Source organism: Hippocampus guttulatus, chromosome 1 (genome assembly GCF_054856545.1).
Source record: "Hippocampus guttulatus isolate MCC_2025c chromosome 1, RoL_Hgut_1.0, whole genome shotgun sequence".
NCBI lineage: Eukaryota > Metazoa > Chordata > Actinopteri > Syngnathiformes > Syngnathidae > Hippocampus > Hippocampus guttulatus.
This window is the reverse complement of record NC_141261.1, coordinates 23,174,838-23,202,728: the sequence shown is the minus strand read 5'-3', so window position 1 is coordinate 23,202,728 and position 27,891 is coordinate 23,174,838. Positions and strand designations below refer to the sequence as shown.

Below are 27,891 nucleotides of genomic sequence, written 5' to 3'. Positions count from 1 at the left end.
ATGTTTCCGCTGTGGTGGTCAACGCCTTTTGGATACTTTCAAATGTACTGACTGCACAAGGACAAACAAAATGACTTGCAGGAGTTTTCCCCTCTTTATTTCTGTCATTTTAGGGATTTTCATGCTTTGCAAATTTTTGAATTGTCATATTTCATTCTTAAGCATAAGACAGTGAAGATATTAAAACGCACACAGAATAGGTCTCATCACACCCCTTTACTCAATTTAATTATCTAGTTCTGCAAATGCTTTCAAAGAGAATAAATGAATTGCAAAGTTGTTTCAGAAATTTCAGAAATACACACCAAGAAGCACTCATGACGTAGGCAAGGTACACATCCATTTTAAGTAAAAAGCCAAATTAGCTTTAAAAAAAAAAAATATATATATATATATATATATATATATATATATATATATATATTAGAGCTGTCAGTTTAGCGTGTTATTATCGGCGTTAATTTAAATGAATTTTAACGGGATTAATTTTTTCTCGCAAGATTAACGCGGCACACGTCACAGCGGATGTTACATTGCTCTTTAAATAAACCCGAAACAAAACAACAAGTGCGCTGCACAGGTCGCCGCCCATGTCTGTTTTGCCAGCCATGGCAGCGAGAGACACCGAAACGGATACTTAGAGAATTTATGAATCGGAAGTTTACTTTTAAAAAGTTGCCAGATGTTTCCACTGACAAGACCAAAGTTACCTGGATGGTTTGCAGTCATAAACTGAGCTATCGGAGCAGTCTGAAATACCACTTAATGGCCAAGCACACAGCAGATGTGAGTACTCCGCCCCCTCGTTTAAAACAGACAGCTATAGATCATTTCAAAGTGAAGAAAATGGATATCACGACGAAGAACAAATTTGCTGAAGCCATGGCTAAATGTATGGCTTCTGCATGCAAGCCTGTCAACATTGTCCACAGCTAGACTCAAGCTGAAATCATTCGCCTTGCATCTAACGACTCCACTACGGATTGCCAGCGAGAGCCTCCATTACAAGCTGTTACAGAAATTGTACGTAGCGGAGAAGGCTAAGTAAGGTACACTAAGCGGGAGAAGACACTGTTTCGGTAGAGAAATAAGAGACTAGGTTGATGAGCCTCTGGTGAATAAAGAGCAGGTCGCCTGTTGAGTACGTTGTATGCCACCAACACGATTGTTACTTGGTTGGAACTATTTTGTGTGGAAGGTTACCATGTTCCGTGTCCATATAAATAAAGGGAGTGGCGCTTCACTGTGTTCGTCTGACAGTGACAGTGCGCTGAAGCATGTCGAGAGTTCAGCGGGGCAGTCGAACACTGAAAATAAAACATCTCCAGTGTTGTGTTGTGCCTCGAACCAAGTGTCGTCATCCGAAATGACGTCTACACAAAACCAGAGAGACTTCCGCGCAAGGAGGACCAACAGAATCAACATAGCCTGACACTGCTAATTTAATTTAATAAATCAAAGCAAATTTAAGAAACACTAAGTACGCAACCATGGCTTAAATTCACTATAGGCTGAGTACTAGTTTACCTTGTACTGTGTGCACTTTATAATTTTATATTGCTGATTTGATTCCCTAAAGAGCTGTTAACCCTTTGATGCACAACATAGGGTTAAAGGAGCTGTTGTGTGTCAAAATATTTTTTAACTGTTGTTGATAGACAGTAATATTGTGTGAGATTATGTGTGAATAACTGCTCCAAGTGAAAAATGTTGAATTTTTTTTTTCAATTTTCATTGAATTGAAAATCAAAATTGTTATTTCAGCAAATGCATTTTGCACATAGAAAACTGATCCATGATTTCATGTTGATGAGAGCATTAAAACGGGGAAAAATAGGACAAAAATATATAAAAGGTAATTTAGAAACGGTAAAAATTGTGAGTAATCACGATTAATTATGAATTATTATGAGTTAATTATGACAGTTGCATTTTTAATCACAATTGAATATTTTAAGTTTGACAGCTCTTATACGTATATGGATGGATGGATAGATGGATAGATGGATAGATGGATAGATGGATAGATAGATAGATAGAAATATCTTCTGTTTCAGAGAGATAACACATTAAAGTGTTTGTTAAATATCAATAGTATTTCATATTTGGAAGGACACACAACATTTCAAAGAGGAGGTTGACAGCTGTTACGGCAGTGTTTCCTGTCAAAGAAAAGCATGACAAAGTGATTGTAAAGTAGTCGGCATTTTGAGAACGATTAAGATAGGTCCACTACCTGTTGTGTCATAGGGTGGGGACACCTCGACCAAATCGCATCCCACAAGGCTCAGTCCACGGCATCCCCGAATAATCTCAACTCCCTTAATACACAACGCATACATTTTTTAAAATAAAAAATCAATTATATACATTTGTACAATTATACAGCATATTTGTGTCGTACTGCTGTTAAGACCAGTGAATGATGAAAACCGCACATACTTGAATAGAAGTAAGCCCAGCAATCTCAGGCACGCCTGTTCCAGGGGCAAAGCTTGGGTCAAGAGCATCAATGTCAAAGCTCAGGTAGACGGGGCCACTGCCCATTTGACTCCGGACCTCATCCATCAGAGGTGCCAGAGATTTGAACCAGCATTCCTCCACTTGTACCACTTGAAATCCCTGGCAAAATACACCAATCATTTAAGTATTTTCTCAAACTCAAACTTTTGGATTGGATTGGATTGGATAAACTTTGTCAAATGTACTGTATGTGTTACATACAGCACAGATGAAATTTCTTCTTTCAGTGCATGATTTCACGTTGGTACAGGAAGAGGTCCCATTAAGCATTGAAGATACATGTTGGATCAAAAAGCCTCTTTGCATCATTATTTTCAATTGCTCTTAAAACAGTTGACTTTGTACTTTAAAGGCAATGCCATGTTTGACAGATGAGCCAAGATGCCTCAGGTAGTAACTGGTAATGATTTACGGTATTCATAAGCTGTGTCCAAATTTGGAAGCTGTGTCCTCCGAAGGACCTTTAACTTAACAGGCTGGGTCCTTCGTAGGCACTCCCTTCATGTGGCCTGTCGATAGCATAAACCGTGAATTTGCACAGGCCCAGCAACTGCCTCTTACTGTCTTCTCTACTGCCACAAGATGGCAGCCATGTGCACAGATGGTAGATGAGATAAAGTGTTGTAGTGAGGAGGAAAAGCGGAGCGGCGTCGGCTTTTCCGTAGCTGTGTCCAAATTTGTGGGCTGCATTCTCCAAAGACCAAATTTGTCAGGCCCAAGACTGACCCACATGCCGGTCCACGAATTTCAGCAGCCTTCCAATCCAGCAAAGGTTGCTTCAAAGCAGTTTCATAAGCTGTGTTCAAATGTTGTTTTCAGTATGCACAGTACATTGTTTCAGCTTTTTATTGAAGGGTTACACTTTAAGGTGGGGGGGGGGGGCACACATTAAATAAAGTATAGGTGAGTTGAAAAGTTCCGATTCTGAAGCAGTTTGGCTTTTCACACTAGCTGTCAAACTGGGAACAAGCTCCATACCATCAAAAGGCCCTGCAGGATGCCTGGAGGTTTGCTCAATCAATTTGCATATGTATAACAAACTAAATGTTCTGCAGGATGCCTGGAGGTTTGCTCAACCATTCTGCATATGCATTATAAACTACCGGTAACAAGTTGTTTGAGCAGGGAGTCACATGGGGCTACTCCAAGAGTGTGGTGTACCAGAACCCGATACCAGCTGTTCACTCCCTGCAATACCGGTGCCAAGTTCGGTCCACATTGCTAAGGGTAACTCATTTTTTCCTGGTGAGGGTTGGACTCTGCTGAGGCTGCCCTGTTATTGATACTGTTCAGATAACATTTATAGCTGCAGCCAAGACGCTGAGGCATTTCGGGTCGAGGGCTTCTGTATCACAGCTACTTTTTGCAGATGTGGGTTGTTTGCTTCGTCAAACTGTAATATTCAACTCACTGAAGCGATTTGCAACTGACTATAAAGTTGCAATAAATATCAGCACTTCAAGATCTCAAGAACAGAAACTTGAGATCTGTTCTTGAGTGACAGTAAAGCTATGAACAGGAACATGGATATACACCGTGTGCACTCTCCCGTAGAGAGAGGGTGGTAAACTCGGTCATCTGGGTGGGGCTCAGTGTAGAGCCGCTCCTCCTCTATGCCAAGGAGCCAAATGAGGTGCTTTGGGGTTCTGTTTAAGTGTTTGGGTGGGTGATAGACCGATTACGGGCCGGGTCAAATTTTCAAGGCCGATTCAACACTTTGTGCATATTGCCATCAGCCTTAAAAAAATAATAATAATCCAATGACAGATAAGAATGCTGGAACCTCACATTGGTGATCTGATTATCAATAGCTGCACTGTTGCACTGTTGTTTTTGGACCTAAAGATAATGACAGATGAAATATTAAAATTTCAATTATGTAGAAAATGAGCTATGCATTTACTGACATTTTCATTGAACTTTAAAGGCATGCCTCTTAGCCTGCACTTTTTGTTAAGAAAAAAAAAGTATATGTGGCAAATCGGAAAAGCTGGTTAGTACACAGGTACTCAAATGCATTTCAACAAAGTTTGCTTCTGGTTCCTGGGATTAACCTGCAAAAAAAATGTTCCTTAAAATTCTGACGATGGAGGATGTGTCGATTTTTTTTTTTTAAACTTCAAGCAGCACTGATGCTTTGTTCACTCATTTATGGCATTTTGCTTTGTTAGCATTCAGTGGAACACATTTACCCAAGGCCAAGCTGTGCACTTGTTTTAAATAAAGCCTTTATAGAAGAAATGGCACAATCTGCCAAAGTGCTGCTTGTTCAGTCCACTGCCACCATACAGCAATTTTTGCTCACAAGTCAAAGGCAAAAAAAATAAATAGATAACGTGCAAATGGCTCCTCTCTTGAAAAACGTATCACTTATGTCACGCGAATCTCAAGTTACCATTGTACTTTGTTATCGTGTCTATGTATTGCTTGATATTATTCTTGCTGCTAGGTAAACTGTAATTTCAAGATGAACAATATCCAGCAGATAACCTGTGCCCGGCTCCACTCGAATGAATCAGCAGAGTAAGCTGAACCTCTCGGGCCGATCTGCACCACTCGCTTGCAGTCCAGCAGACCGTCCTCAACACATCGCCTGAACGGGGTCGCATTGCCAATCTTTTCCCCCCAAGACCACATCACTGGTGTCAGGGTGAGCATCCACATGGATAAGTCCCACTGGTCCATATCTGGTGTTTGCACAACACAGCATCAGAATTCGATACGGAGGAACCTCTCAAGTCAAACACAATCCATTTTAGGATGCTGGTCAACTGTTTTTTGTTTGTTTGTTTTGTTTTTTGAATGGGAACTATTTTCCTTTTTTTGGTTACATCACAGAACTTTATTCATATTAACATAACACAAGCACATTTTAGTTCTTGTCCTGAGGTATAACAATATGGCAAGTACATTTTAACATGAAAAGGAAAACTGTCTTAACATTAATTTTAAGTGATGACATTATACAATAACTTTATTGGTATACGTGTGACGAGGTCACAACTATGATGGTCTCGAGCTCCACGTCGCTGCCGCCTCAAGAACACCAGACACTAGGATGTGGCTTTTCTCTCTTTTTTTTATTGCCTGCAACACAGTATGGCGGGAGGGATAGGTGAAGTCACGGGGCTTTTCAGTCTCAAAAATAACCTGTGACTTCCCTGGTAGCTCTGCCTGAACTAAACATCATCCATAAGAAAACTAAATGCACAACAAAACAAAATATACAACATAGGTGATCGTATATTAACTATTGACCATAAAAGGGGAAAAAAAACACACTTCCACTGGTATTTACGTGATGCCGCTGAACGCATCACATGCAGCAGAACGGCTGCGCAATGTACAATAATGGCGGCCGCGACGAACCGCGCGGGTACACGCCAGCCACACTGATAGTCAAATGAAAAATGACACGAAAGACTATATACAGTACAACCAAAAGGAAAGAAGCATTACCTGCAACACAGTATGGCGGGAGGGATAGGTGAAGTCACGGGGCTTTTCAGTCTCAAAAATAACTGCGCAACAAAAAAACACCTGTTAACTCAATGGATAAAAACTTTCATTCGACAAAACTTAAATTAAATGACGACACAAAAAGCAATGTGGACTCGGAACAAATCAGGGAACTAATTAAATACACAGCACCGTAGAAAAAGGAAAAACAAAGTGACATATTGTAATTAAACTAGAAATGAATCCGGACCATGAATGAAACCTGACTTACCCTGTGACTTCCCTGGTAGCTCTGCCTGAACTACGGCGGGAAGCTGGTGCCATACTGTGCGCTGTTGCGTCACTTCCGTCATAATTTAATAAAAGCAATATATCACTCCGTTACATACACCCCCCTAAATTATGCAGAAGTGAGGCAACACACATGAAAGACAGCAGAAAGACAAACAGGCAAAAACCATGGCTATCGGGCAAGGATGTGCAAGAGAGTCAATCACAGGAATTCTTCTTAAAGAAGTGTGAAGGAATAGAGTGGTACCAAAATCCATTCTCATCACAGACCAGATGAAATGCCATTTACATTTCACAAAACTGCACATAACAACACCCATTAATAAAGAACCATAAAGATATAATGGTGACAAAAGGCACACAGCATTAGCAAAAAAAAATCAGAATCAAATGGTGATACTAAACCCATATCAATGTTGGCATCCCGACTCTTTGATAGGACATCTCACATATAAGCCTAACAGGGGGCTTAACTGTTCTACCACACCTTGTGAAAGTGACGGGGCCCTGTGTGTCCTGTGGTTGTGTGCAAACTACCTCCTCTAGTACAGTCTCAACTGGGGGCGAGTCGGAAGTCGAGTGTATAATGTCAACCACCGGATCTGTCAACGGCTCAGTCTGTGTGTAGATGTCATGGCCCACTGACTGACCTCTCTCACTGACGACCTCTTGACGCGCCTCAACAGAGTCGGGTTCCGCAGAGAAGCACTCATGTTCTACCTCGGCCTGAACTGGTGACTGCATGAGCCAGTTCTCAGTGCGCAGCTGAGCGTCCTCCTGATCATCAAAAACTGAGCTCTTGTCACTCCCACAACGTGCATCCATTTCCGACCCATCTGAACATGACCCGTGCTCCATCTGGCCTGAGAACGTCAAGAAGTCAACTGGGAGCAGTAAGTTCCTGTGTACGACCTTCTCTCTGCCCGTGGCACCGTCCCGGATCCTGTACACATTGATCGATGGCCTCACAGACACTACGTCATAAGGGGTCGAGTCCCAACGATCCGCAACTTTCCTTTTGCCCTTCTCGCCTCGATTGGCTAGCAACACTCTGTCACCGACAGCTAATGGCGAGCCCTTGACTTTGCGGTTGTAGATCTGGGCGTGACGGGCCTGTTCCTTGAGTGCATGCCGTTGAGCAATCTGTGCGGCCTCAGAGAGATCCTTCTTCAAGTTGCTCACAAACTCATTGTGACTAACAACATTGGCATTCTCCAAGACATGATGGAACATAATGTCAACGGGCAAGCGAGGGACACGTCCAAACATCAAGTAGAACGGTGCAAAGCCCGTGGTCTCATGTACTGTGCAGTTATAGCAGAAAGTCAACATGTTCAACATCTGTGGCCATTTGGACCTGGACTTTGGGGGAAGTGTTCTGATCATGCCTCCAAGAGTCCGGTTAAACCTTTCCGCAACGCCATTACCCATGGGGTGATACGGCGTCGTGTGGGACTTGTGCACCCCCGCCATCTCGAGAAGATCCTTGATGAGTCTACTCTCAAAGTTAGCTCCCTGATCCGAATGGATCCTTTGGGGGAACCCATAGATGCAGAAAAACTTATCCCACAGGCAGCGGGCAACCTGCTTTGCTGACTGGTTCCTGCAGGGGAAGGCAAGAGCCAACTTTGAGAAATGGTCTGTCACAACAAGGACATCAGTGGTTTTCTTGTCACCCGACTCCGCTGTCCAGAAATCAATGCACACTAGTTCCATTGGAGAGGAAGTGCGGATGTTCTCCAGGGGTGCCCGGGCGTCCGGCTCAGGGGTCTTACCCACGATGCATCTCCGGCATTGCTTCACATGCTTTGTGATATCTTTTTCCATCCCAGTCCAAAAGAACCTTTCACTCGCCAGAGAGAGCGTCCTAGAACAGCCCTGATGACCAGCTGTGTCATGAACACCATGCAGAACTTGACGCTTCAGAGACCCAGGTATGACAAACTGGAAGACTTTACGGTCCATGTGGCGATCTTTCCTTACTCTGTATAGAGTCCCATCACGAACTTTCAACTTCTTCCAGTGCCTCAACAACATAAGCACACAGCTCGACTCAGCTGCTCTTTCACGTGCAGTGGGTCTCATATGCCGCCGGACATAGAAGAGTACTCTGCTGATTGTAGCATCTTGCTGCTGCAGATCGCGTAACTGGCTATGGGGAATGACAATGGAAGGATCTTCTTCAGGTAGCTGTAGTGACAATGGGGCCGCTCCACGGAGCCGAGAGACACCACCAGTCTGATGGACATCCAAAACAGCAGACACCTCCTCTGCACCAATGGCACTTCCAGACGACTGATCGGGAGCTTCCCCCTGGGGACCTCCTCCATCGTAATCCCCAGCCGTGTGAACGACCTGACAGTTGTTGGTCAAACGAAGAGCATCCTGCACCGTCCCATTAACAACTCCTTGGACCTCATTCAGTAAGGACAGGTAGGGCTCTTTCACAAGGCGATGACTCACGCAAGACTGGACAAAGGGTTCTCGACTCAGGGCATCAGCCACCGTGTTCTTGGGTCCTGGAACGTACTTCAGGTCAAAGTCATATGCCGCCAGCTTCGACACCCATCTTTGTTCGCAGGCATCTAGCTTGGGTTTGGTCAGAATATAGGTCAAGGGATTGTTGTCAGACCATGCAGTAAAGTGTCTGCCTTTCAGCCAGTGGGAAAACTTGTCACAAATGGCCCACTTCAAAGCAAGGAATTCAAGCCTGTGAGCAGGATAGTTCAACTGGGCTCACGACAACGTTTTACTCGCAAAAGCCACTGGTCTCGCAACCTTGTCACCAGGTTGAAGCTGGGAAAGGACGGCCCCGATGCCGTCAAACGATGCATCGACAGCAAGGATGAAAGGTTTCCCGAAGTCGGGATGGGCCAACGTCACGCTGTGTGACAGGTCGTGCTTCAAAGCCTCAAAGGCACTTTGACACTCAGTGGTCCAGTCTTCCGCTTTCAACTTCACATGACTTGAAGCATCCAATGCAGGTTTCGCCCTTCGTCTGGCTTTACCACCAGTCTTCTGGCCCGAAAGGAGCTTGAATAGGGGCTTCGCCTTGACGGAGCAGTCCTCAATGAAGTGCTGATAATACAGCACCATCCCTAAGAAAGACCTAATCTTCTTCTGCGAGGGAGTGAGGCCATCACTATCCATCAAGTCAGACACCTGCACCCTGTTTATAGCTTCCACCTTTCCGGGGTCCGTCTGTACCCCTGACTCGGAGATGACATGGCCGAGGAACTTCACAGATCTCCGAAGAAAGTGACACTTCTTCGGCGCTAGCCTGAGATTATGGTTCTTTAAACGGGAGAAAACCATTTCCAATCGCTCAAGCGCAATCTGCTCTGTCGGACCAAAGACCATGAGATCGTCAAGATAGCACAAAAGGCTCGTGAAGTTCTTGTCACCAAAAATGGAAAGCATCATCCGCATGAATGTAGCCGGGCTGTTCGATAAACCCTGTGGCATCCGGTTATATTCGTGCAGGCCAAAAGGAGACGAAAAAGCAGTGTACTTCTTGTGATCCTCAAACAGGGGCACGTTATAGAATCCTGAGGTGAGATCCATGGTGGAGAAGAAGACATTTCCCCCAAGTGCGGCAAGAGCATCAGCCTGATGGGGTAGTGGGTGAGCATCCCGCTGTGTCCTTGCATTAAGCCACCTGAAATCTGTGCAGATGCGCAAATCCCCATTCTTCTTCCACACTAAAACCAATGGAGATGCATATTCGCTAGTGGATTTCCGAATGATGCCCTTTTCTTCCATCTCATTGAGAGTCATCCTCAGCTTCTCATATTGACTCGGTGGGACTCTCCGGTAAGGCAGGCGGAACGGCCTCTCATCCACCAGGTGTATCTTGTGCACAAAGTCAGAGGCCTCCCCACAGTCCATCTTGTTCCATGAAAAGACTGATTCATACCTCAATAATTTGGAAAAGTCTGTCCCTCCACATGTCAGACACAGCACACGCATCCAGGTCCAGATCGTGTAGCCCAAGCTTGTCCAGTGCAATCTTAATGTCCTCTTTGGACCTTGGCCTCGCAGCATGCATAACAGATTGGGAGAAAATTTGGATGTTGTCGGGCTCAGACAAGTCTTCAGCAGCAATGCAAGGAAACACATCAGCCAACTTTGCGTTTCTCTTCAATACCACTTGTTCACTAGAGGGGTTGATGACTCTCACTGGGAGCCATCCATCGCCCCACATCGGTGCGATAACCCTGCCAACCAGAATTTTCCTGGATCTGCACCTTGATTGAGTTGGTTCAACTATGACTGTGCTGCCAACCGACATCAGTGCGGAGGCGGGGAGCTTAGCCCAAACAAGATGTTCACTCCTTGGTTGTAACATCACACACTGCCGTAACTTCAGTGTGCCAACTTTGTCAGGTACAGTTACACCCCTCCATCTCTCTGTGTTAGAAAGGAGTGAGAAAAAGTGGTGAGAGTCATCGTCAACGATGCTGCCGGGCTGTGACATGAGCCGCCAGTAGCCTTCAGTCTTCCTCATCAGATGGAGAATTTTCTTAATGGCATTACTGCCCAGAATTACGTCATCGGTCTGTCCAGGCACCACAAACATAGGCACAGCTAACTTGCAATCATACACCACCATTTCCACATCGCATATAGCCGAAGGTGTCACCCGATGACCTCCACATCCAACAATGACAACGTCGTCTGCAGGGTAACGTTTCATGTCTGGATCGCACACCAACAATCGAGCCATAGCCGACTCACTCAATGTGCACCCAGTGGAGCCGCTGTCAATCATCGCAGCCAGGGAAACAACAGCTATTGTGGCAGTAGTGTAAAACAAACTATCCGACTTCAGAACCTTGTGTGTGCCTTGAAAGATAATCGTCTTCTCTGTGGGGACACTGGAAGTGAGTGACTCCAATACTGATCCGAAATCATCTGTCAAACTATTGGGAGGGTTGCTAACTTCATCCACATCGCACTCCCTTGGATGCGGACACATTAGTTTCCCGACTGTGGTGACTGCGAGGGCTGTGCCTGCACGGGGCAGTTGCCTCTGGAATGATCGGGTGAGTAGCACAAAAAGCAAAGTCTCTTTTCACGGCAGTGAACGAGCGCAGAATGGTCGGGGTTAGCGCAGACAGCACATGGGAGATTATTCAAACCTTCAACCATAGGGAGCCTTGGCCTACGTTTACCAGCGGCAGAAGTGGAGGAAGGATTAGCTCCCTGCAGCAAAACTCTCTCCAGCATGGAAATGACACGCTCAAGAGCCGCGGAGTCGGGCGCCCTGGCTGGGTGGGCTATCCGACCGTCATCTTGGCCCGCTGTGTTCTGCCGCATCTCAACTTTGTTCACATAAACATGTTCAGTGGGTTTCCTGCTCACCACAGCCGATGCAGAGGCCCTTGAACTAATCTCTGTCTGGTACTCATCCAGTATAGCCTGGACCTCAACTGCCGACCACTTGTCTATTGTTTTCGACCTGAATGTCATGGAGAGATCCTTGGATGGGCAATTCTTGATAAACATCCGTGTTACATTAAGAGAAGAACAGTCCAAATCTCTGCCCCGTTCCCTGAGACGGTCAGCGGCAATCTCAGCTGCATTGTTAATCCTCAACCAATAGTCATATGTGTCCTCATTATTCTCGGGGAGCGTAGTGTAAAAGTCCGCTAAAGGGAGAGGTGAACAAGGGACAGTCGCAAAATGTTTACGAAGAAGGCCATAGATGGCATCTGGGTTCTGGGTAACATCAACTGCACTGTTTCTTGCGCTAACCTTTACAACATCTTTAGCTCTACCCCTGAGGTTCATGAGGATTTCCTCTGCCTGATGCTCAGGAGCTACATTTGCTCTCCTCATGTAGTTCCTCATTAGGTCCTCCCACTCATGCACATTAACTGTATCAGTGTTATCCCCCTTGAAAGCTGGAGGTTCCCGAACTTTCCTGTGCGGCACGAGCAGAACTTGTGATGAGTCAAGACTTCGTGCGGATGTGTCAACGGCCGTGTCATGGAAGACTGAGTTGTTATGCGTGGCAACGTTACGTGTTGGGCTGAGTTGCGCAACAATGCTATCTGCCAGCTGCTGGCCAACATGTCTTATTATGTCACTCATCTGACCAACTATGTCAGGTGACGGGGGTAAGGGATCTGTCGTCGCGAAATCAGTAGCCTGTGCGCTTGTCATAGGCACACTGCACTGGGTCTGGGAAGGAACTCTGTCCCCACTAACTGAAGTGGCCTCAGCTAGAACCCGCCCATTCCCCTCTGCACGAACTACACCACTCTGTACAGGACTACTAAACTGCAACACGGTCGGGATCCCTCTACCTCTACCAACACACTTATTCAAAGGCGTGCTAAATGTTCCTTGCAAGGAGCTCATCTTGAGACTTCACAAAAAAAAGAGGAGAAAAAAAATAGCAGAAAAGTACACCAATTGCAAAACAGCAGTTGAGACGAAAACACACTAATCACAGAACATGAGCACACACTGTCCACCTAGTGATAAGAAGAAGCGGCACAGCGTCGTGGTCCCGGTCCGAAGTGGAGAGTCAACTTGTGATCGACGGGTCACGGCACCAATGTGACGAGGTCACAACTATGATGGTCTCGAGCTCCACGTCGCTGCCGCCTCAAGAACACCAGACACTAGGATGTGGCTTTTCTCTCTTTTTTTTATTGCCTGCAACACAGTATGGCGGGAGGGATAGGTGAAGTCACGGGGCTTTTCAGTCTCAAAAATAACCTGTGACTTCCCTGGTAGCTCTGCCTGAACTAAACATCATCCATAAGAAAACTAAATGCACAACAAAACAAAATATACAACATAGGTGATCGTATATTAACTATTGACCATAAAAGGGGAAAAAAAACACACTTCCACTGGTATTTACGTGATGCCGCTGAACGCATCACATGCAGCAGAACGGCTGCGCAATGTACAATAATGGCGGCCGCGACGAACCGCGCGGGTACACGCCAGCCACACTGATAGCCAAATGAAAAATGACACGAAAGACTATATACAGTACAACCAAAAGGAAAGAAGCATTACCTGCAACACAGTATGGCGGGAGGGATAGGTGAAGTCACGGGGCTTTTCAGTCTCAAAAATAACTGCGCAACAAAAAAACACCTGTTAACTCAATGGATAAAAACTTTCATTCGACAAAACTTAAATTAAATGACGACACAAAAAGCAATGTGGACTCGGAACAAATCAGGGAACTAATTAAATACACAGCACCGTAGAAAAAGGAAAAACAAAGTGACATATTGTAATTAAACTAGAAATGAATCCGGACCATGAATGAAACCTGACTTACCCTGTGACTTCCCTGGTAGCTCTGCCTGAACTACGGCGGGAAGCTGGTGCCATACTGTGCGCTGTTGCGTCACTTCCGTCATAATTTAATAAAAGCAATATATCACTCCGTTACATACGGTTTAACTTAAAATGAGTCTCCTTATATTCGGGGTATGCTTTTTCCCCTCACGTTTTTCTGTGAATACCCCTTTATTGAGGGTTTCAGAATATGTGGCACAAAAACCCAAAGAAAAAGCAAAACAGATGGATTATGACAGATTTTGAGATCATGTGTGACAGAGGGTTTGTGCTTTGAGTGACTTCCCAATTTCGAATTGTTTGACCTTTGAATTGTCCAACTTCAGAAGTTTCATTGTACTGCACAATAAAAATTGCTTTCATTTGATTCATCCACCATTTGGGTTGAAAATATGTCTATTTTCTTTGTGGAAGTTAACAATGAGGAAATGAAAGGTTACATTGTTTACAAAAATAATAATAATAATAATAATAAGTGCGGCTTCATTGCTACGTTACACTTACTTCTCAGCAACGGCTTGTAGGATCGGATAAGAAATTGTGTGATCTCCACCTGGACATAGAAAAAACAACAAATGTTTTTGGTCAACTGCTATACAGTAGGAACCCTAGTCATTTTCAAGTTCAAAGGTCCAATTAGTATGTGATCCTTTTGAATGTGCTACTGTATTTGTCAAAAATTTCAAGCCATCTTCTCCAAAGTATAAGGAACTATTGTTTTATGTAAAAATAAATGCCGGTACCCCTCCGTGAGTCGTCACCTTACCGTGGTGGAGGGGTTTGTGTGTCCCAATGATCCTAGGAGCTAAGTTGTCTGGGGCTTTATGCCCCTGGCAGGGTCACCCATGGCAAACAGGTTCTAGGTGAGGGGCCAGACAAAGCACGGCTCAAAGGACCCTTATGATGACAAAAATATATGGACCAAGGTTTCCCTTGCCCGGACGCGGGTCACCGGGGCCCCCCTTTGGAGCCAGGCCTGGAGGTGGGGCTCGTTGGCAAGCGCCTGGTGGCCGGGCCTACACCCATGGGGCCCGGCCGGGCACAGCCCGAAGAGGCAACGTGGGTCCCCCTTCCCATGGGCTCACCACCCATGAGAGGGGCCAAAGGGGTCGGGTGCAATGTGAGCTGGGCGGCAGCCAAAGGCGAGGACCCTGGCGGTCCGATCCTCGGCTGCAGAAGCTAGCTCTTGGGACATGGAATGTCACCTCTCTGGCAGGGAAGGAGCCCGAGCTGGTGTGTGAGGCAGAGAATTTCCGACTGGATATAGTCGGACTTGCCTCCACACACAGCCTGGGTTCTGGTACGAGTTCTCTCGAGAGGGGTTGGACTCTCTTCCACTCTGGAGTTGCTCAAGGTGAGAGGCGCAGAGCAGGTGTGGGCATACTCATTGCCCCCCGGCTCAGTGCCTGTACATTGGGGTTCACACCGGTAGACGAGAGGGTTGCCTCCCTCCGCCTTCGGGTGGGGGGACGGGTCCTGACTGTTGTTTGTGCATATGCACAAAACAGCAGCTCAGCATACCCACCCTTTTTGGAGTCCTTGGAGGGTGTGCTGGAGAGTACTCCTGCTGGGGACTCCCTTGTTCTGCTGGGGGACTTCAATGCTCACGTGGGCAATGACAGTGAGACCTGGAGGGGCGTGATTGGGAGGAACGGCCCCCCCGATCAGAACTCGAGTGGTGTTTTGTTATTGGACTTCTGTGCTCGCCACGGATTGTCCATAACGAACACCTTGTTCAAGCATAAGGGTGTCCATATGTGCACTTGGCACCAGGACACCCTAGGCCGCAGTTCGATGATCGACTTTGTAGTTGTATCATCGGATTTGCGGCCGCATGTTCTGGACACTCGGGTGAAGAGAGGGGCGGAGCTGTCAACTGATCACCACCTGGTGGTGAGTAGGCTCCGATGGTGGGGGAAGATGCCGGTCCGTCCTGGCAGACCCAAACGTATTGTGAGGGTTTGTTGGGAGCGTCTGGCGGAATCCCCTGTCAGAAGGAGTTTCAACTCCCACCTCCGACAGAGCTTTTCCCATGTTCCGGGGGAGGCGGGGGACATTGAGCCCGAGTGGACCATGTTCCGTGCCTCTATTGTTGAGGCGGCCAATCTGAGTTGTGGCCGTAAGGTGGTTGGTGCCTGTCGTGGCGGCAACCCCCGTACTCGCTGGTGGACACCAGCAGTAAGGGATGCCGTCAAGCTGAAGAAGGAGTCCTATCGAGCCTTTATGGCCTGTGGGACCCCAGAGGCAGCTGACGGGTATCGACTGGCCAAGCGGAAGGCAGCTTCGGTGGTCGCCGAGGCAAAAACCAGAGCGTGGGAAGAGTTCGGTGAGGCCATGGACGCCGACTTCCGGACGGCTTCGAGGAAATTCTGGTCCACCTACCGACGTCTCAGGAGGGGGAAGCAGTGCACCACTAACACTGTGTACAGTGGGGATGGGGCGCTGCTGACTTCGACTCGGGACGTTGTGAATCGGTGGGCAGAGTACTTTGAAGACCTCCTCAACTCCACCAACACGCCTTCCTTGGAGGAAGCAGAGCCTGGGGACTCTGAGGTGGGCTCTCCTATCTCTGTGGTTGAAGTCACCGATGTGGTTAAAAAGCTCCTCGGTGGCAAGGCCCCGGGGGTGGATGAGATCCGCCCGGAGTTCCTCAAGGCTCTGGATGTTGTGGGGCTGTCCTGGTTGACACGCCTCTGCAACATCGCGTGGTCAACAGGGAGAGTGCCTCTGGATTGGCAGACCGGGGTGGTAGTCCCTCTTTTTAAAAAGGGGGACCGGAGGGTGTGTTCCAACTACAGAGGGATCACACTCCTCAGCCTCCCTGGTAAGGTCTATTCAGGGGTGCTGGAGAGGACGGTCCGTCAGGAAGTCGAGCCTCAGATTGAGGAGGAGCAGTGTGGTTTTCGTCCCGGCCGTGGAACAGTGGACCAGCTCTACACCCTTAGCAGGGTCCTCGAGGGTATGTGGGAATTCGCCCAACCAGTCTACATGTGTTTTGTGGACTTGGAGAAGGCGTTTGACCGTGTCCCTCGGGGAGTTCTGTGGGGGGTGCTTCGTGGGTATGGGGTACCGAACCCCCTGATACGGGCTGTTCGGTCACTATACCACCGATGTCAGAGTTTGGTCCGCATTGCCGGCAGTAAGTCGGAATCGTTTCCAGTGGGGGTAGGACTCCGCCAAGGCTGCCCTTTGTCGCCGATTCTGTTCATAACCTTTATGGACAGAATTTCTAGGGGCAGCCGAAGCGTTGAGGGGATCCGTTTTGGGGGCCTCAGTATTGCATCCCTGCTTTTTGCAGATGATGTGGTGCTGTTGGCTCCTTCAAACGGGTCTCTCCAACTCTCACTGGAGCGTTTCGCAGCCGAGTGTGAAGCGGTTGGGATGAAGATCAGCACCTCCAAATCTGAAACCATGGTCCTCAGTCGGAAAAGGGTGGAGTGTCCCCTCCGGGTCGGGGAGGAGATCTTGCCCCAAGTGGAGGAGTCCAAGTATCTTGGGGTCTTGTTCACGAGTGGGGGCAGGAGGGAGCGGGAGATCGACAGGCGGATCGGTGCAGCGTCTGCTGTGATGCGGACGTTGTATCGGTCTGTCGTGGTGAAGAAGGAGCTGAGCCAAAGGGCGAAGCTCTCAATTTACCGGTCGATCTACGTTCCAACCCTCATCTATGGTCACGAGCTATGGGTCGTGACCGAAAGAACGAGATCCCGGTTACAAGCGGCCGAAATGAGTTTCCTCCGCAGGGTGTCCGGGCTCTCCCTTAGAGATAAGGTGAGAAGCTCGGTCATCCGGGAGGGGCTCAGAGTCGAGCCGCTTCTCCTCCACATCGAGAGGAGCCAGATGAGGTGGCTTGGGCATCTGATTCGGTTGCCCCCTGAGCACCTCCCTGGTGAGGTGTTCCGGGCATGTCCCACCGGGAGGAGACCCCGAGGAAGACCCAGGACACGCTGGAGAGACTATGTCACCCAGCTGGCCTGGGAACGTCTCGGGATCCCCCGGGGAGAGCTGGAAGAAGTAGCTAGGGAGAGGGAAGTCTGGGCTTCCCTGCTAAAGCTGTTGCCCCCGCGACCCGGCCCCGGATAAGCGGTAGATGATGGATGGATGGATGGATGGATAAATGCCGGTAAATGCTACCCAGGCAGGTTGGGGTAGCTTGAGTTAAATGCATCAATAAGAATTTTACGTTTCAGATTCCATTATCGATTCTCTTATCAATTCTTTTTTCTTCCCTGCCTCGGTGAAAGAAGCTCGAGGTAGACGCAGGGAATGCTGTCAACCTCCGAGCCTGCCAGTCTGTCACTAGTCACGCAACAGGCTCGAAGGTCGAATTTGCACTAAGGTAGGTAAATAACATTGCAAAGCAATTTAAATCGTGTAAATATAAGTATGGCAAGTGAAATTCTGGGAACCGGTTCTCTTTTGCTCCCCATCCCTTCAAGTTGTCGGCCCTCCATGAATCATAACTCACTCACATGAGATTTTTGCTAAAACTATTGAAAGGTAGAGCGTATTTGCAACGATCACGCTACATTTACAAAACTATACTGACACAGTAGATGCATGTAGTAAAAAAAATGTCATTGTCCCATAAGCACACTCACCCATTGTCAAGGGGATGCAGCCAGAGGCCAGCACCTTTCTATAGGTCTCCCTGATACGTCTGCATGTGTCCTTCAGGTCATACACGTTCACATTGACGTCCCCAATGTCAGCCACCACAAGAGATTCATAAGGAGCAGCTCTGGTACCGCTGTTGTAGGACCTGAGCAAGGCCGATTCCATTCTGATTTGCCTTGGGCCAAACCTGAAATTGTGAACAGTAACGTCATTAACTCCAATTTCAGTTACAATAGTAATTACATTGTTGACTTGAGTGCTTTGACAAAGTAATGTACAGTTTAACAAATGTATTACGCCACATACATACCTGTATATGACCACCCAGCATCATTAAGCTCTTTAATGAAGACACTTTCAAATTCAAAATTTGAATTTGCATGAGCTGAAGGCTTACGTGATTTTCATTAAGCAATGTAATTATTTGTTTAACCAGCGTCACCTGTCGATCAATGGTTCATTTGCCAAATTTAGGGGCTCCGTAGCCCTGGGATTGACTGGAGAGCCAAGGAGGATAAATATAGAACGTGGATTGGTAGATGAGTGGATTTTCATTGCCAAATTTGATGCAACTCACACAGTGGGAGAAATTAATCAAGCAAGTGAGAAATTAATCAAGCATACCATTCCACCACTAAAACTAAGTAAAGATATTATAATTCGACAGTGCAATCAATCATAATGGGCTTTAAGACGATATATATTTTTTACTTTTATGAAGAAAAAAAACATTTGGAAATTCACAAATATCAATACAGAATGTTTAGTATTAAAAATTGACAATAAAGTTGTATTCAATTCAATTCAAAAAATAAGAATTGAACTGCTTCTAAATGGAGCCGATTATTATAGAAACATTAAAATGATGTTGGTAACAAACTACTGTAAATTTAGGGCAGATGTTGGGCGGAACCAACGACCGAAAACACAGTACCTTGCTCCAGGTCGGTAAGCAGTTCCAGTATCAATCGGGACCCCAATGAAGGCTGCATCGAGACCGTCTGCAGTGTCCTGGTAAGGCAGCTTGGCCATTGTGGGGATCCCGGTAACCCTCGCAACAAACTCGGCGCTGGGAGGCACGTTGAAGTGTTTGGCGGAGCATTTTCTGTCGGGGGTTCGGCTCGAACCTCGACCCTCTGACGCACAACTAACCCATTGCAGCCGAGGTGGTGGTGAGAAGCAACGTGTAGTAGTTGAAAGCAGACGAGGATAACCCCTCAGAGCTGTAAACATGGTTCTACGTGTTACTGTTACTCAAACTTTAGAAGCTCTGAAACTTGTAACCTCTGAGCCTTCCCGAAACTTTGTATAAAAGGTGGCCTCATTGAATGCTTGGCACGCGTTTTATTCGTGTTACCTCTCGACATGACTTCAAATGTTAACGCCTCCTCTGCTTATCCAAATAAACCATTATGCGATCAATTTGACTATACACAGTTGTGTATGTTAACTGCATTTGATATCCAAATTATCAGCAAGGGTCAGTTTGATTCCTTTTTCAAAAAATAATTTTGTCCGTACAGTATTCAAAAGTAAGTACGCGAACGCCTGTTCGTTTGTTTGACATCGTCCTCAATAAAGTTTAGTTTAAAAAAAACGACTGCAGCAGCCGCCGGGGCGGAGATTTTGTGACGTCATCAATACATCCACTTGTTGGAGATAGCAGAAGCGCGGGCACTTTCACACGAAGCAGATCCGTTTTGATTATCTCAACGTCGACTACGATACATCATGGTAAGAATCACCTTTTTGTATATTGTTTAAAATTACACGAACGAAAACGGAGGAGAACGAATTGGGGCTTTAATTGAGTCGTATGCGAGTGATGCAATTGTCTGCATTTTCTTCTCCTCAGGCGTGAAATTGTTTATTTCATCATGGCGCCCACCCGCTAATAAGGCTTCGACGTGCATTTCTGTGTGCATTGCAATGCGTTTTTTTTTTTTGCCCCCCACCTCAACACGCATACACTCATTTTAATTGACACATACGTAACACATCCGCTTTTAAGCATCTCCTATTTGGGGGAGGAAAGCAGAATTTAGGTTCACGCAGCACTATTGAAAATGTGGCCTTGCGGCAGCCAGATCTGGCTGCACCATGTCTGTTTGACCGAGATTAATCCCTCGTGTCTGCACTAATCCCAATTTGCTGTCGACTGTCAATCAGTGCGGCATGAAATGACCCAAATAATTTGCGCCGTCACAACGTAAAGAGATGCTGAAAAGAAAAGAATCAGACGCCCGTCCTAATTTATCACATTGATTGTTTCTGTTCAAATGTATGCTCTTTCTCCGCTCCACAGCGTGAGTGTATCTCCATCCACGTTGGTCAGGCTGGAGTCCAGATTGGCAATGCATGTTGGGAACTGTACTGCCTGGAACATGGTATCCAGCCTGATGGACAGATGCCCAGTGACAAGACAATTGGGGGTGGAGATGATTCCTTCAACACCTTTTTCAGTGAGACTGGAGCTGGGAAACATGTCCCCAGGGCTGTTTTTGTGGACCTAGAGCCCACGGTCATCGGTATGCTTCATAAACAGTAGAACTGGCTGTTACCTGCCATGTATACATTTCAATCATTTTAAATATCTCCTTAGATGAGGTGCGCACCGGGACCTACCGCCAGTTGTTCCACCCTGAGCAGCTGATCACTGGCAAAGAGGACGCTGCGAACAACTATGCCCGTGGACACTACACCATTGGCAAGGAGATAATTGACTTGGTGCTGGACAGGATCCGCAAACTGGTGTGTACTTTTATACTCGTGGCTCTAACATCAGTTGAAATAAGATGAGTTCTTCAAGATACAAGCTGCTGCTCTGGTGTTGAATTTTTTTGGGCAAAATTTCAGTTATGAGCGCTAAATGGTGGCAGCGAACATTACAACAAGCAGCAGATAGTGAACAGTTATTCTAAAAATATGCTAAGTGCTTGCCGTTCCCAGTTAGAGTTTACACAAAATTAAAACAATTGTGTACTCAACCGAAACCACATAATTTCTGAGAGTCTGCTAGATTAATGCTAACGATGCAGAATACCTAAATCATGCAAATTAAATTATTCGATGTCTAGTGTGTAGCAACACGCAGACAGAAAAAAATATATTTTTTGCCTCGACAGCAAATGTTCAATATTACTGGGTCACTTCGTTGTGAAACTTGTTGGATTATTATAAATGTTTATATTATGCTGCCCCTGGTGGCCCGGCATGAAAGCAAGAAATGATGCACAAGCTATTTAATTATTTGCATTCTATTTATTTATGTTATTACTTTGTATTTGTCAGGCATGGTAGTATAGAGCTTTTTAATTTAAAAAAAAAAGGGGCGCTAGAATGGTTTAAAGGATTTTCCATTCATTTCTGTTGGGAAGGTGATGTGAGATGTTTTGAGTGAGCAGTGTGGTACAAATTAATCTTGTAATTTACCACTGTATCCTGATAAACATCAAATAGACTCAAATGGAGCATCAATCAACATTATCAATTATTATTATTATTTGTAATTCCTGCGCTTTGGAAGAGACCTCTGTGCCATCGCAGTCCAAAATAAAAGTGTCCTCTTTGTGTGTTCAGGCCGACCAGTGCACAGGGCTCCAGGGCTTCTTGGTGTTCCACAGCTTCGGCGGTGGAACTGGCTCTGGATTCACCTCCCTCCTGATGGAGCGTCTGTCTGTAGACTATGGCAAGAAGTCAAAGCTGGAGTTCTCCATCTATCCGGCTCCCCAGGTGTCCACCGCTGTGGTGGAGCCCTACAACTCGATCTTGACCACCCACACCACCCTTGAGCACTCCGACTGTGCCTTCATGGTGGATAATGAGGCCATTTATGATATTTGCAGAAGGAATCTCGACATCGAGCGTCCAACTTACACCAACCTGAACCGGCTGATCAGTCAGATCGTCTCCTCCATCACAGCTTCCCTTCGTTTCGATGGCGCCCTCAATGTTGATCTGACAGAATTTCAGACCAACTTGGTGCCATATCCTCGCATCCACTTTCCTCTGGCTACGTACGCTCCAGTCATTTCGGCCGAGAAGGCGTATCACGAGCAGCTGTCGGTGGCGGAAATCACCAACGCCTGCTTTGAGCCAGCCAATCAAATGGTGAAGTGCGACCCTCGTCACGGCAAATACATGGCGTGCTGCCTTTTGTACCGTGGTGATGTGGTTCCCAAAGATGTCAACGCTGCCATCGCCACCATCAAAACCAAGCGCTCCATCCAGTTTGTGGACTGGTGCCCCACCGGTTTCAAGGTGGGCATTAACTACCAGCCACCCACTGTAGTTCCCGGTGGAGACCTGGCCAAGGTCCAGAGGGCCGTGTGCATGCTGAGCAACACCACCGCTGTTGCAGAGGCCTGGGCTCGACTGGACCACAAGTTTGACCTGATGTACGCCAAACGCGCCTTTGTTCACTGGTACGTGGGTGAGGGCATGGAGGAAGGCGAGTTCTCTGAGGCCAGAGAAGACATGGCTGCTCTGGAGAAGGATTATGAGGAAGTTGGAGTCGACTCCGTTGATGGAGATGGGGAGGAAGGAGAGGAGTAAAAATGCTAGTGAAGTGGTGAAGGTTATACCCTTGAATGTGCAAGTGACGAATTACAGGTCTGGAATACATTTCAAAATAAAAGCCTGGTCTAAGTATTTGCTGGGGCATGTCTTTTTCTTTTTAATGTAGTGAATGATGAGCTATTAGTACAAAGAAATGTTTGTATGAAGTCTGAAAATCTACACTTTAATTTAGTTCAGCAATTTCACAACGAATGGAGCTGAAAATGAAAGCAAGTCAAAATGAAAATCCAGTATGTCAACACAAATGCACATGTGGCTAACCTAAGTTGCTAAAATTCATGCGGTCTTTTTTTAACATTTCAAATTCAACCAAAATTTGTTTAACATTGCCGTTAAATTTAAGTGGTTTACCTTTTTCCTCAAGGAGAAAATGATGTTAAAAGTAGACATGAAAGGCATTTTTTCTGTTATAATCCATCCAAACAGTCAAATGAGAGTATGCCTCATGCATTTGAGGAAAGTCGTTAAAAATACACTGACTACAAGGCAGATTTGGGCCAACAACTTGAAGAGGAAGGCACAAAGTGGAAATAGTGCCATGCCACAGGCTGCAATGACTGAACATTCATGAAGCTTTGTGAAATCGGTTTCTAAAAGCTGTGCATTTGAATGCTGTTCAAATTTATTCTAAAACGACAAAATGAAGCCTATTTCAGTTAGTTACCTCAATACATTTTCAGGAACATATCAAACCAAGTTTAACAAAATGGGACGCTAAAAGTGAATTGTCATAATGCTGCATGTTGTAGTCAGTCCTTTTGTTGACTGGAGTTACCCCAACTCAAGCCGCCTGCCTACATTTGGTTTACTTTTCATTTTCACTTATCCAGTTGATCCAAGGCATGTAGTACCTGACTTTAGTATAGACTCCAGGGAAATAGGGGTTCGCGCAGCTGATACCCCAGTACACAATGCCCTCCAGGAAGCCATTGGAGATCAGGAGACCGCCTGAGTCACCCTGTGGACAGACCAGACGAGAGACATTTGGGATCATTGCTATTTGGCGAATCAGATTAGATTTTTTTTAGACTGGGCCAAAATTTGTAGCTGAGGTCAGGTCAAATTAGTGTTTGTAGTGCTCTGCTAGTCGCACATTTTTGCACAGGCAGCCAGCTGTGACCCGAATGGTCAGGAAATGGTCCACGGAAGCTGAAGATGTTCTGCGGGACTGCTTCGACACAACCAGGTGGGAACTCTCCAGCGAGGTTCATGGGGTAGACTGTAAATTTCCCCAGTGTGGAACAAATAAAGGATATCTTATCTTACATTCTCATCCATCAATCCCTTCCATTTCTATCCTCGTTGGGGTCGCAAAGGAGCTAGAGTCTGTCAGATGACTTTGGGTAAGAGGTGTGAAACGTTTACCTGGCATGAATCTTTGCGCAGAGCATGTTTGGAGTGATATTGACCCAGTAGTAGTACCGTAGTTGCAGAAAGCCATGATGTTCACATCAACAGCCCGCAGCTCAGGGGAGACTCTGTATGGTGATGTCACACCCCAACCGCTCACTGTGCATTCCTCACCCGGGGCGAGCTCAGGGCTGGTTGGGTCAGCTTGGCTGGTTGCACGTGGCATTCAGCATTGCAGGTTTGCTTAACTAGAACATACACAGAGTTGTACCATTATGATTCTGGATCAGGATGGAGGACAAATTGTTCAACCTCTACTACCTTAATTAGCATGATGTCGAATTGTCGAATGTCTTGTAGCTGAATTAGTGGACATACTGTATATCTTGGAGACTTTGAAGAATCCTTCAGTTTTGGATAGTCTGTCTTCACTTAACATTACCGTATTGCTCCTTGAAGTCCCACACAAGCCCAACGTTGTTAACACACAGCTATTCTACATAACATCAGTGCTTTAAGTGGGCCGGGTACGCAGCGGTGCGGAGTACCCGCGGACTTCACATGAGCCCAGAGTACCTTCTATTTATGTTCTACGGGTATTTCTCCCTTGCACTTTGTGATTCTCATTCGACTCCTTCAGTAATTCGGATACATACATTTTAAAAAAATGGTAGCTACCATTTAGAGGTAGAGGATTTTTTTTCTGCCTCCGGTCACAGTTTGTTTGGTGTGCGCCGTCGTTTATGCAGTCTACACTAAAGTGAGGAACTATGTCTCTTCGACCAACACACTAAAAAAATCCGCCAACGCAAAGGTTAAGTTCAAAATAAAAGCTTCCAAATCATACATTGATGCCATTACAATAGCCTAAAGCTTTAATTTTGAGGTTGGCATACGTGGTGGTGTGACACCTTGCTTGATTTACCATGTCAACATTTTGGCTTAGCCCAGGGGTGGGCAAACTTTTTGGCTCGGGGGCCGCATTGACTTTTAAAATTTGACAGAAGGGCCAGGTCAGCACGAGCTATGGTACATTAAAAAAAATAAACTGCATTTGTTGACAGTCCATATCAAACATCAACAGAACAAAAGCATGAAAGTACTGTATTAAGATATCCTTTATTTGTCCCACACTGGGGAAATTTACCAGTGTGTAAATTTCTTAATATAAATATAAAAGTATATTAATATACTTTTTTAAAATGACAACAGTGTTGTTGATGACCTATTTTAGCCTGTGCATTTCTGCAGATGGGTTGTGATCAGACCAGTAGAAGTAGAGCGATACAGAGGTCCTAGGTGGCGCCCCCCCCCCCTGTGTTCTGCAACTTCAAGTCAATGCACCACCTGGTGGTGAAATGCCTGTCATTACAAGTCCAATTGAAATGAATGCAATCATTCACATCGAACCTTAATTGTGGACCGACCTTCGGCAGGCCGGATTAAAAGGACCAACGGGCCGGATTCGGCCCGCGGGCCGTAGTTTGCCCACCTCTGGCTTAGCCTGTTAGTTTTAGTGCCACTACATAGTTGCTACCAACATGAACACAAGGCAATTCCGAAATTATATTCAATTGCTGATTTAGGACGCTAAGAAACAGCAATTTAATCACACCCTCATTTTATGATGGGGCACAAGTCTCTGGGGAGTGTAAACATAGACGTCTCTTCAAATAGTCAGATAAGGACAGTACTGGCACTTGTTTTATTCCACTTAAAGCACTGCGTCATACTACTACAGTATTATTATACAGGAGCATTATACTTTTTTTCCCATGGCATAGTGGTGGTGGTGGTGGTGACCACAATTCAATTTCTCGAATTTTCAACTTCTGCTCAGTACTTACAGTTTCCAGCAGTGGGCAGCACACACACACCCATTGGGGATGCACCAGCGTCCCTCCACAGTTGTGTTTTCATTTCTTCAGCACACTTCGATACTGAAGAGATGCCTGAAACTTGGAGTACGGCAGGACCGCATAAGAACCAATAATCCTTTCTGTGAACGTCTCTATATGCCATGTGGAAGAAGCTCGATGTCAGGCATGTAGTAGACAGTCCGTTGAATGAATTTTTCAAGTGTGCAAAATTGATTTGTGGCCCACTAATGTGGGAGAACTTATGTTACTCTAGCAATGCAGACCTGCTATAAAATGTCCTTGCATTTTGCTTTCCAACAGCTAAGTATACATTTGAATTTAACCAATTCTTATAGAAAGGGAAACTAATCTGTCAACAGATTTAATGGCAATAACATTGACAAAATAAGATAAAGCCAGGAAGTCGTTTAGGAAATTGAATACTATTCTGTCCAACAGTTGTCCATATATATATACTGTGTGTATATATATATATATATATATATAATTTTTTTTAACCCGTTGTGTTTGATTCTGGCTGTTCGAAAGTGCTCTATAAATACAATTGAATTGAATTGAATTGATTCTATGTTAAGTATTGCGGCAGAAATTCCACCTTGTCGACCACGCAAACGTTACCTGTTACACAGAAAGCCAATAGCATTAGCACAGATCTTCCCAGTAGGAACATATTTTTGTTTCTTCCCTGTAAAAAGAGAAATCCACATTTTTATTAGGTAGTTAATTCCTCATGCAGCTCAGCACTGCTCAGCTAGGTGAAGATAATATCAAAATTTTCCATTCAGACTCGTAAGACCTTGCTTAAATGCTCATGACTTACAAGTTGCAATTAAACATTGCATATAGTTTGATGGTTAAATCTTATTGGTGACTAAAAGCCTGTTACGTCGTCAAAATGATATGACAGCTTGATAGTGTATTAGAAATGTTCCTCACCTGTAGCCCCAAACTTCACAATCTTTCCAAGTTTCTCACAGCTCTGGCATTTGTATGGATGCAGTAGTTTTCTTCAAGCATTATCGGGCATTTGGGCCTATCCCAATAGTTTGAAGTTCTTGCTTTCAAACAACACGTTAGTATATAGAAATCATGAAAACGTAACACCGGCAGCAAGGATGATGAGAATACCAAAAATGCAACCACAAACAGAAGCAGGAGAGGGATGACATGATGGGACACCCCCCACAAAAAAAACGATCATCCTACAATTGGATGTAGCCTATTCTTCTTAGCCTATTTTGCATATCATACAATGAATTTGACTAACTCTGAAGTCTTTACCTGCTCAACAACACTGAATGAGATTAAATAGGGCATGGGTGTCAAAGTCAAGGCCTAGGGGCTAGATCTGGCCCGCCATGTTATTTTTTGTGGTCCGCGAAAGAAAATCAAGCATTTCAAGTTCCATGATGCTTGCTAAAGTCTGAATCCAAATTTCAAATCGTCATATGATACCAAATTTGTAGGGGGTGGGGCTTTGTTACTTTGACTTCTCAATAGAAGAAAATGGCTTCCCTCAGTGCAAGCGCTTTTTATGGGAGGAGGAAAAATGTACTGTAAAATGTAATGTAAAATGTGTGTGAAAAAAAATACTTTTTATCAAACACAATTTGTCTTGAAATGCTGTTGGCATTTTATTTGTAAGACTCTTATGAACACGTTAAAGTGTTGTTTGAGTTGTTTTAAGTGTATTTGAGCCTAGTATTCAAGTGTTTTAAAAATGTCCTCTGTAGTGGAATTTCTAAAATTTCTTTTGGAGTAGTCCAATTACTTCACATAGATTGGGGAATTTCAAAATAAATTTGATTGGACAACATTTTTTTTCCCTAGCAGTCAGGAGGATAGCAACAATATGACGATGTTATGC

General features: G+C 45.5%; 3 protein-coding genes across 3 annotated transcripts; 1 reads left to right on the top strand and 2 right to left on the bottom strand.

Moving 5' to 3' along the window:
* Positions 1–2,088: 2,088 nt before the first annotated feature.
* Positions 2,089–19,761, bottom strand: agmat (agmatinase (putative)). The gene is given in 8 exon segments (XM_086120495.1): positions 2,089–2,162; positions 2,237–2,321; positions 2,443–2,622; positions 5,014–5,148; positions 5,150–5,210; positions 14,107–14,155; positions 18,201–18,403; positions 19,151–19,761. Coding segments are annotated over 8 exon segments (1,086 nt in total). The 5' UTR covers positions 19,450–19,761.
* LOC147211029 (tubulin alpha-1B chain-like) lies at positions 19,743–22,866 on the top strand. The gene is made up of 4 exons (XM_086120482.1): positions 19,743–19,950; positions 20,522–20,744; positions 20,819–20,967; positions 21,796–22,866. Exons 1-4 carry the CDS (start codon positions 19,948–19,950, stop codon positions 22,768–22,770), a joined length of 1,350 nt encoding a protein of 449 aa, XP_085976608.1. The 5' UTR covers positions 19,743–19,947; the 3' UTR covers positions 22,771–22,866.
* A 673-nt stretch (positions 22,867–23,539) lies between these two features.
* LOC147211028 (trypsin-1) lies at positions 23,540–26,853 on the bottom strand. Its single transcript, XM_086129552.1, is given in 11 exon segments — positions 23,540–23,752; positions 24,160–24,176; positions 24,179–24,218; positions 24,221–24,350; positions 24,352–24,392; positions 24,466–24,483; positions 24,486–24,524; positions 24,527–24,596; positions 25,992–26,017; positions 26,019–26,155; positions 26,643–26,853. Coding segments are annotated over 11 exon segments (723 nt in total). The 5' UTR covers positions 26,695–26,853; the 3' UTR covers positions 23,540–23,599.
* Positions 26,854–27,891: the final 1,038 nt, after the last annotated feature.

Bases quoted from the DNA above. Each gene is read 5' to 3' on its own strand.
- LOC147211029 (XM_086120482.1), top strand. The intron at 20,745-20,818 runs GTATGCTTCATA...ATATCTCCTTAG, and splicing joins CCTAGAGCCCACGGTCATCG to ATGAGGTGCGCACCGGGACC. The intron at 20,968-21,795 runs GTGTGTACTTTT...TTGTGTGTTCAG, and splicing joins TGGACAGGATCCGCAAACTG to GCCGACCAGTGCACAGGGCT.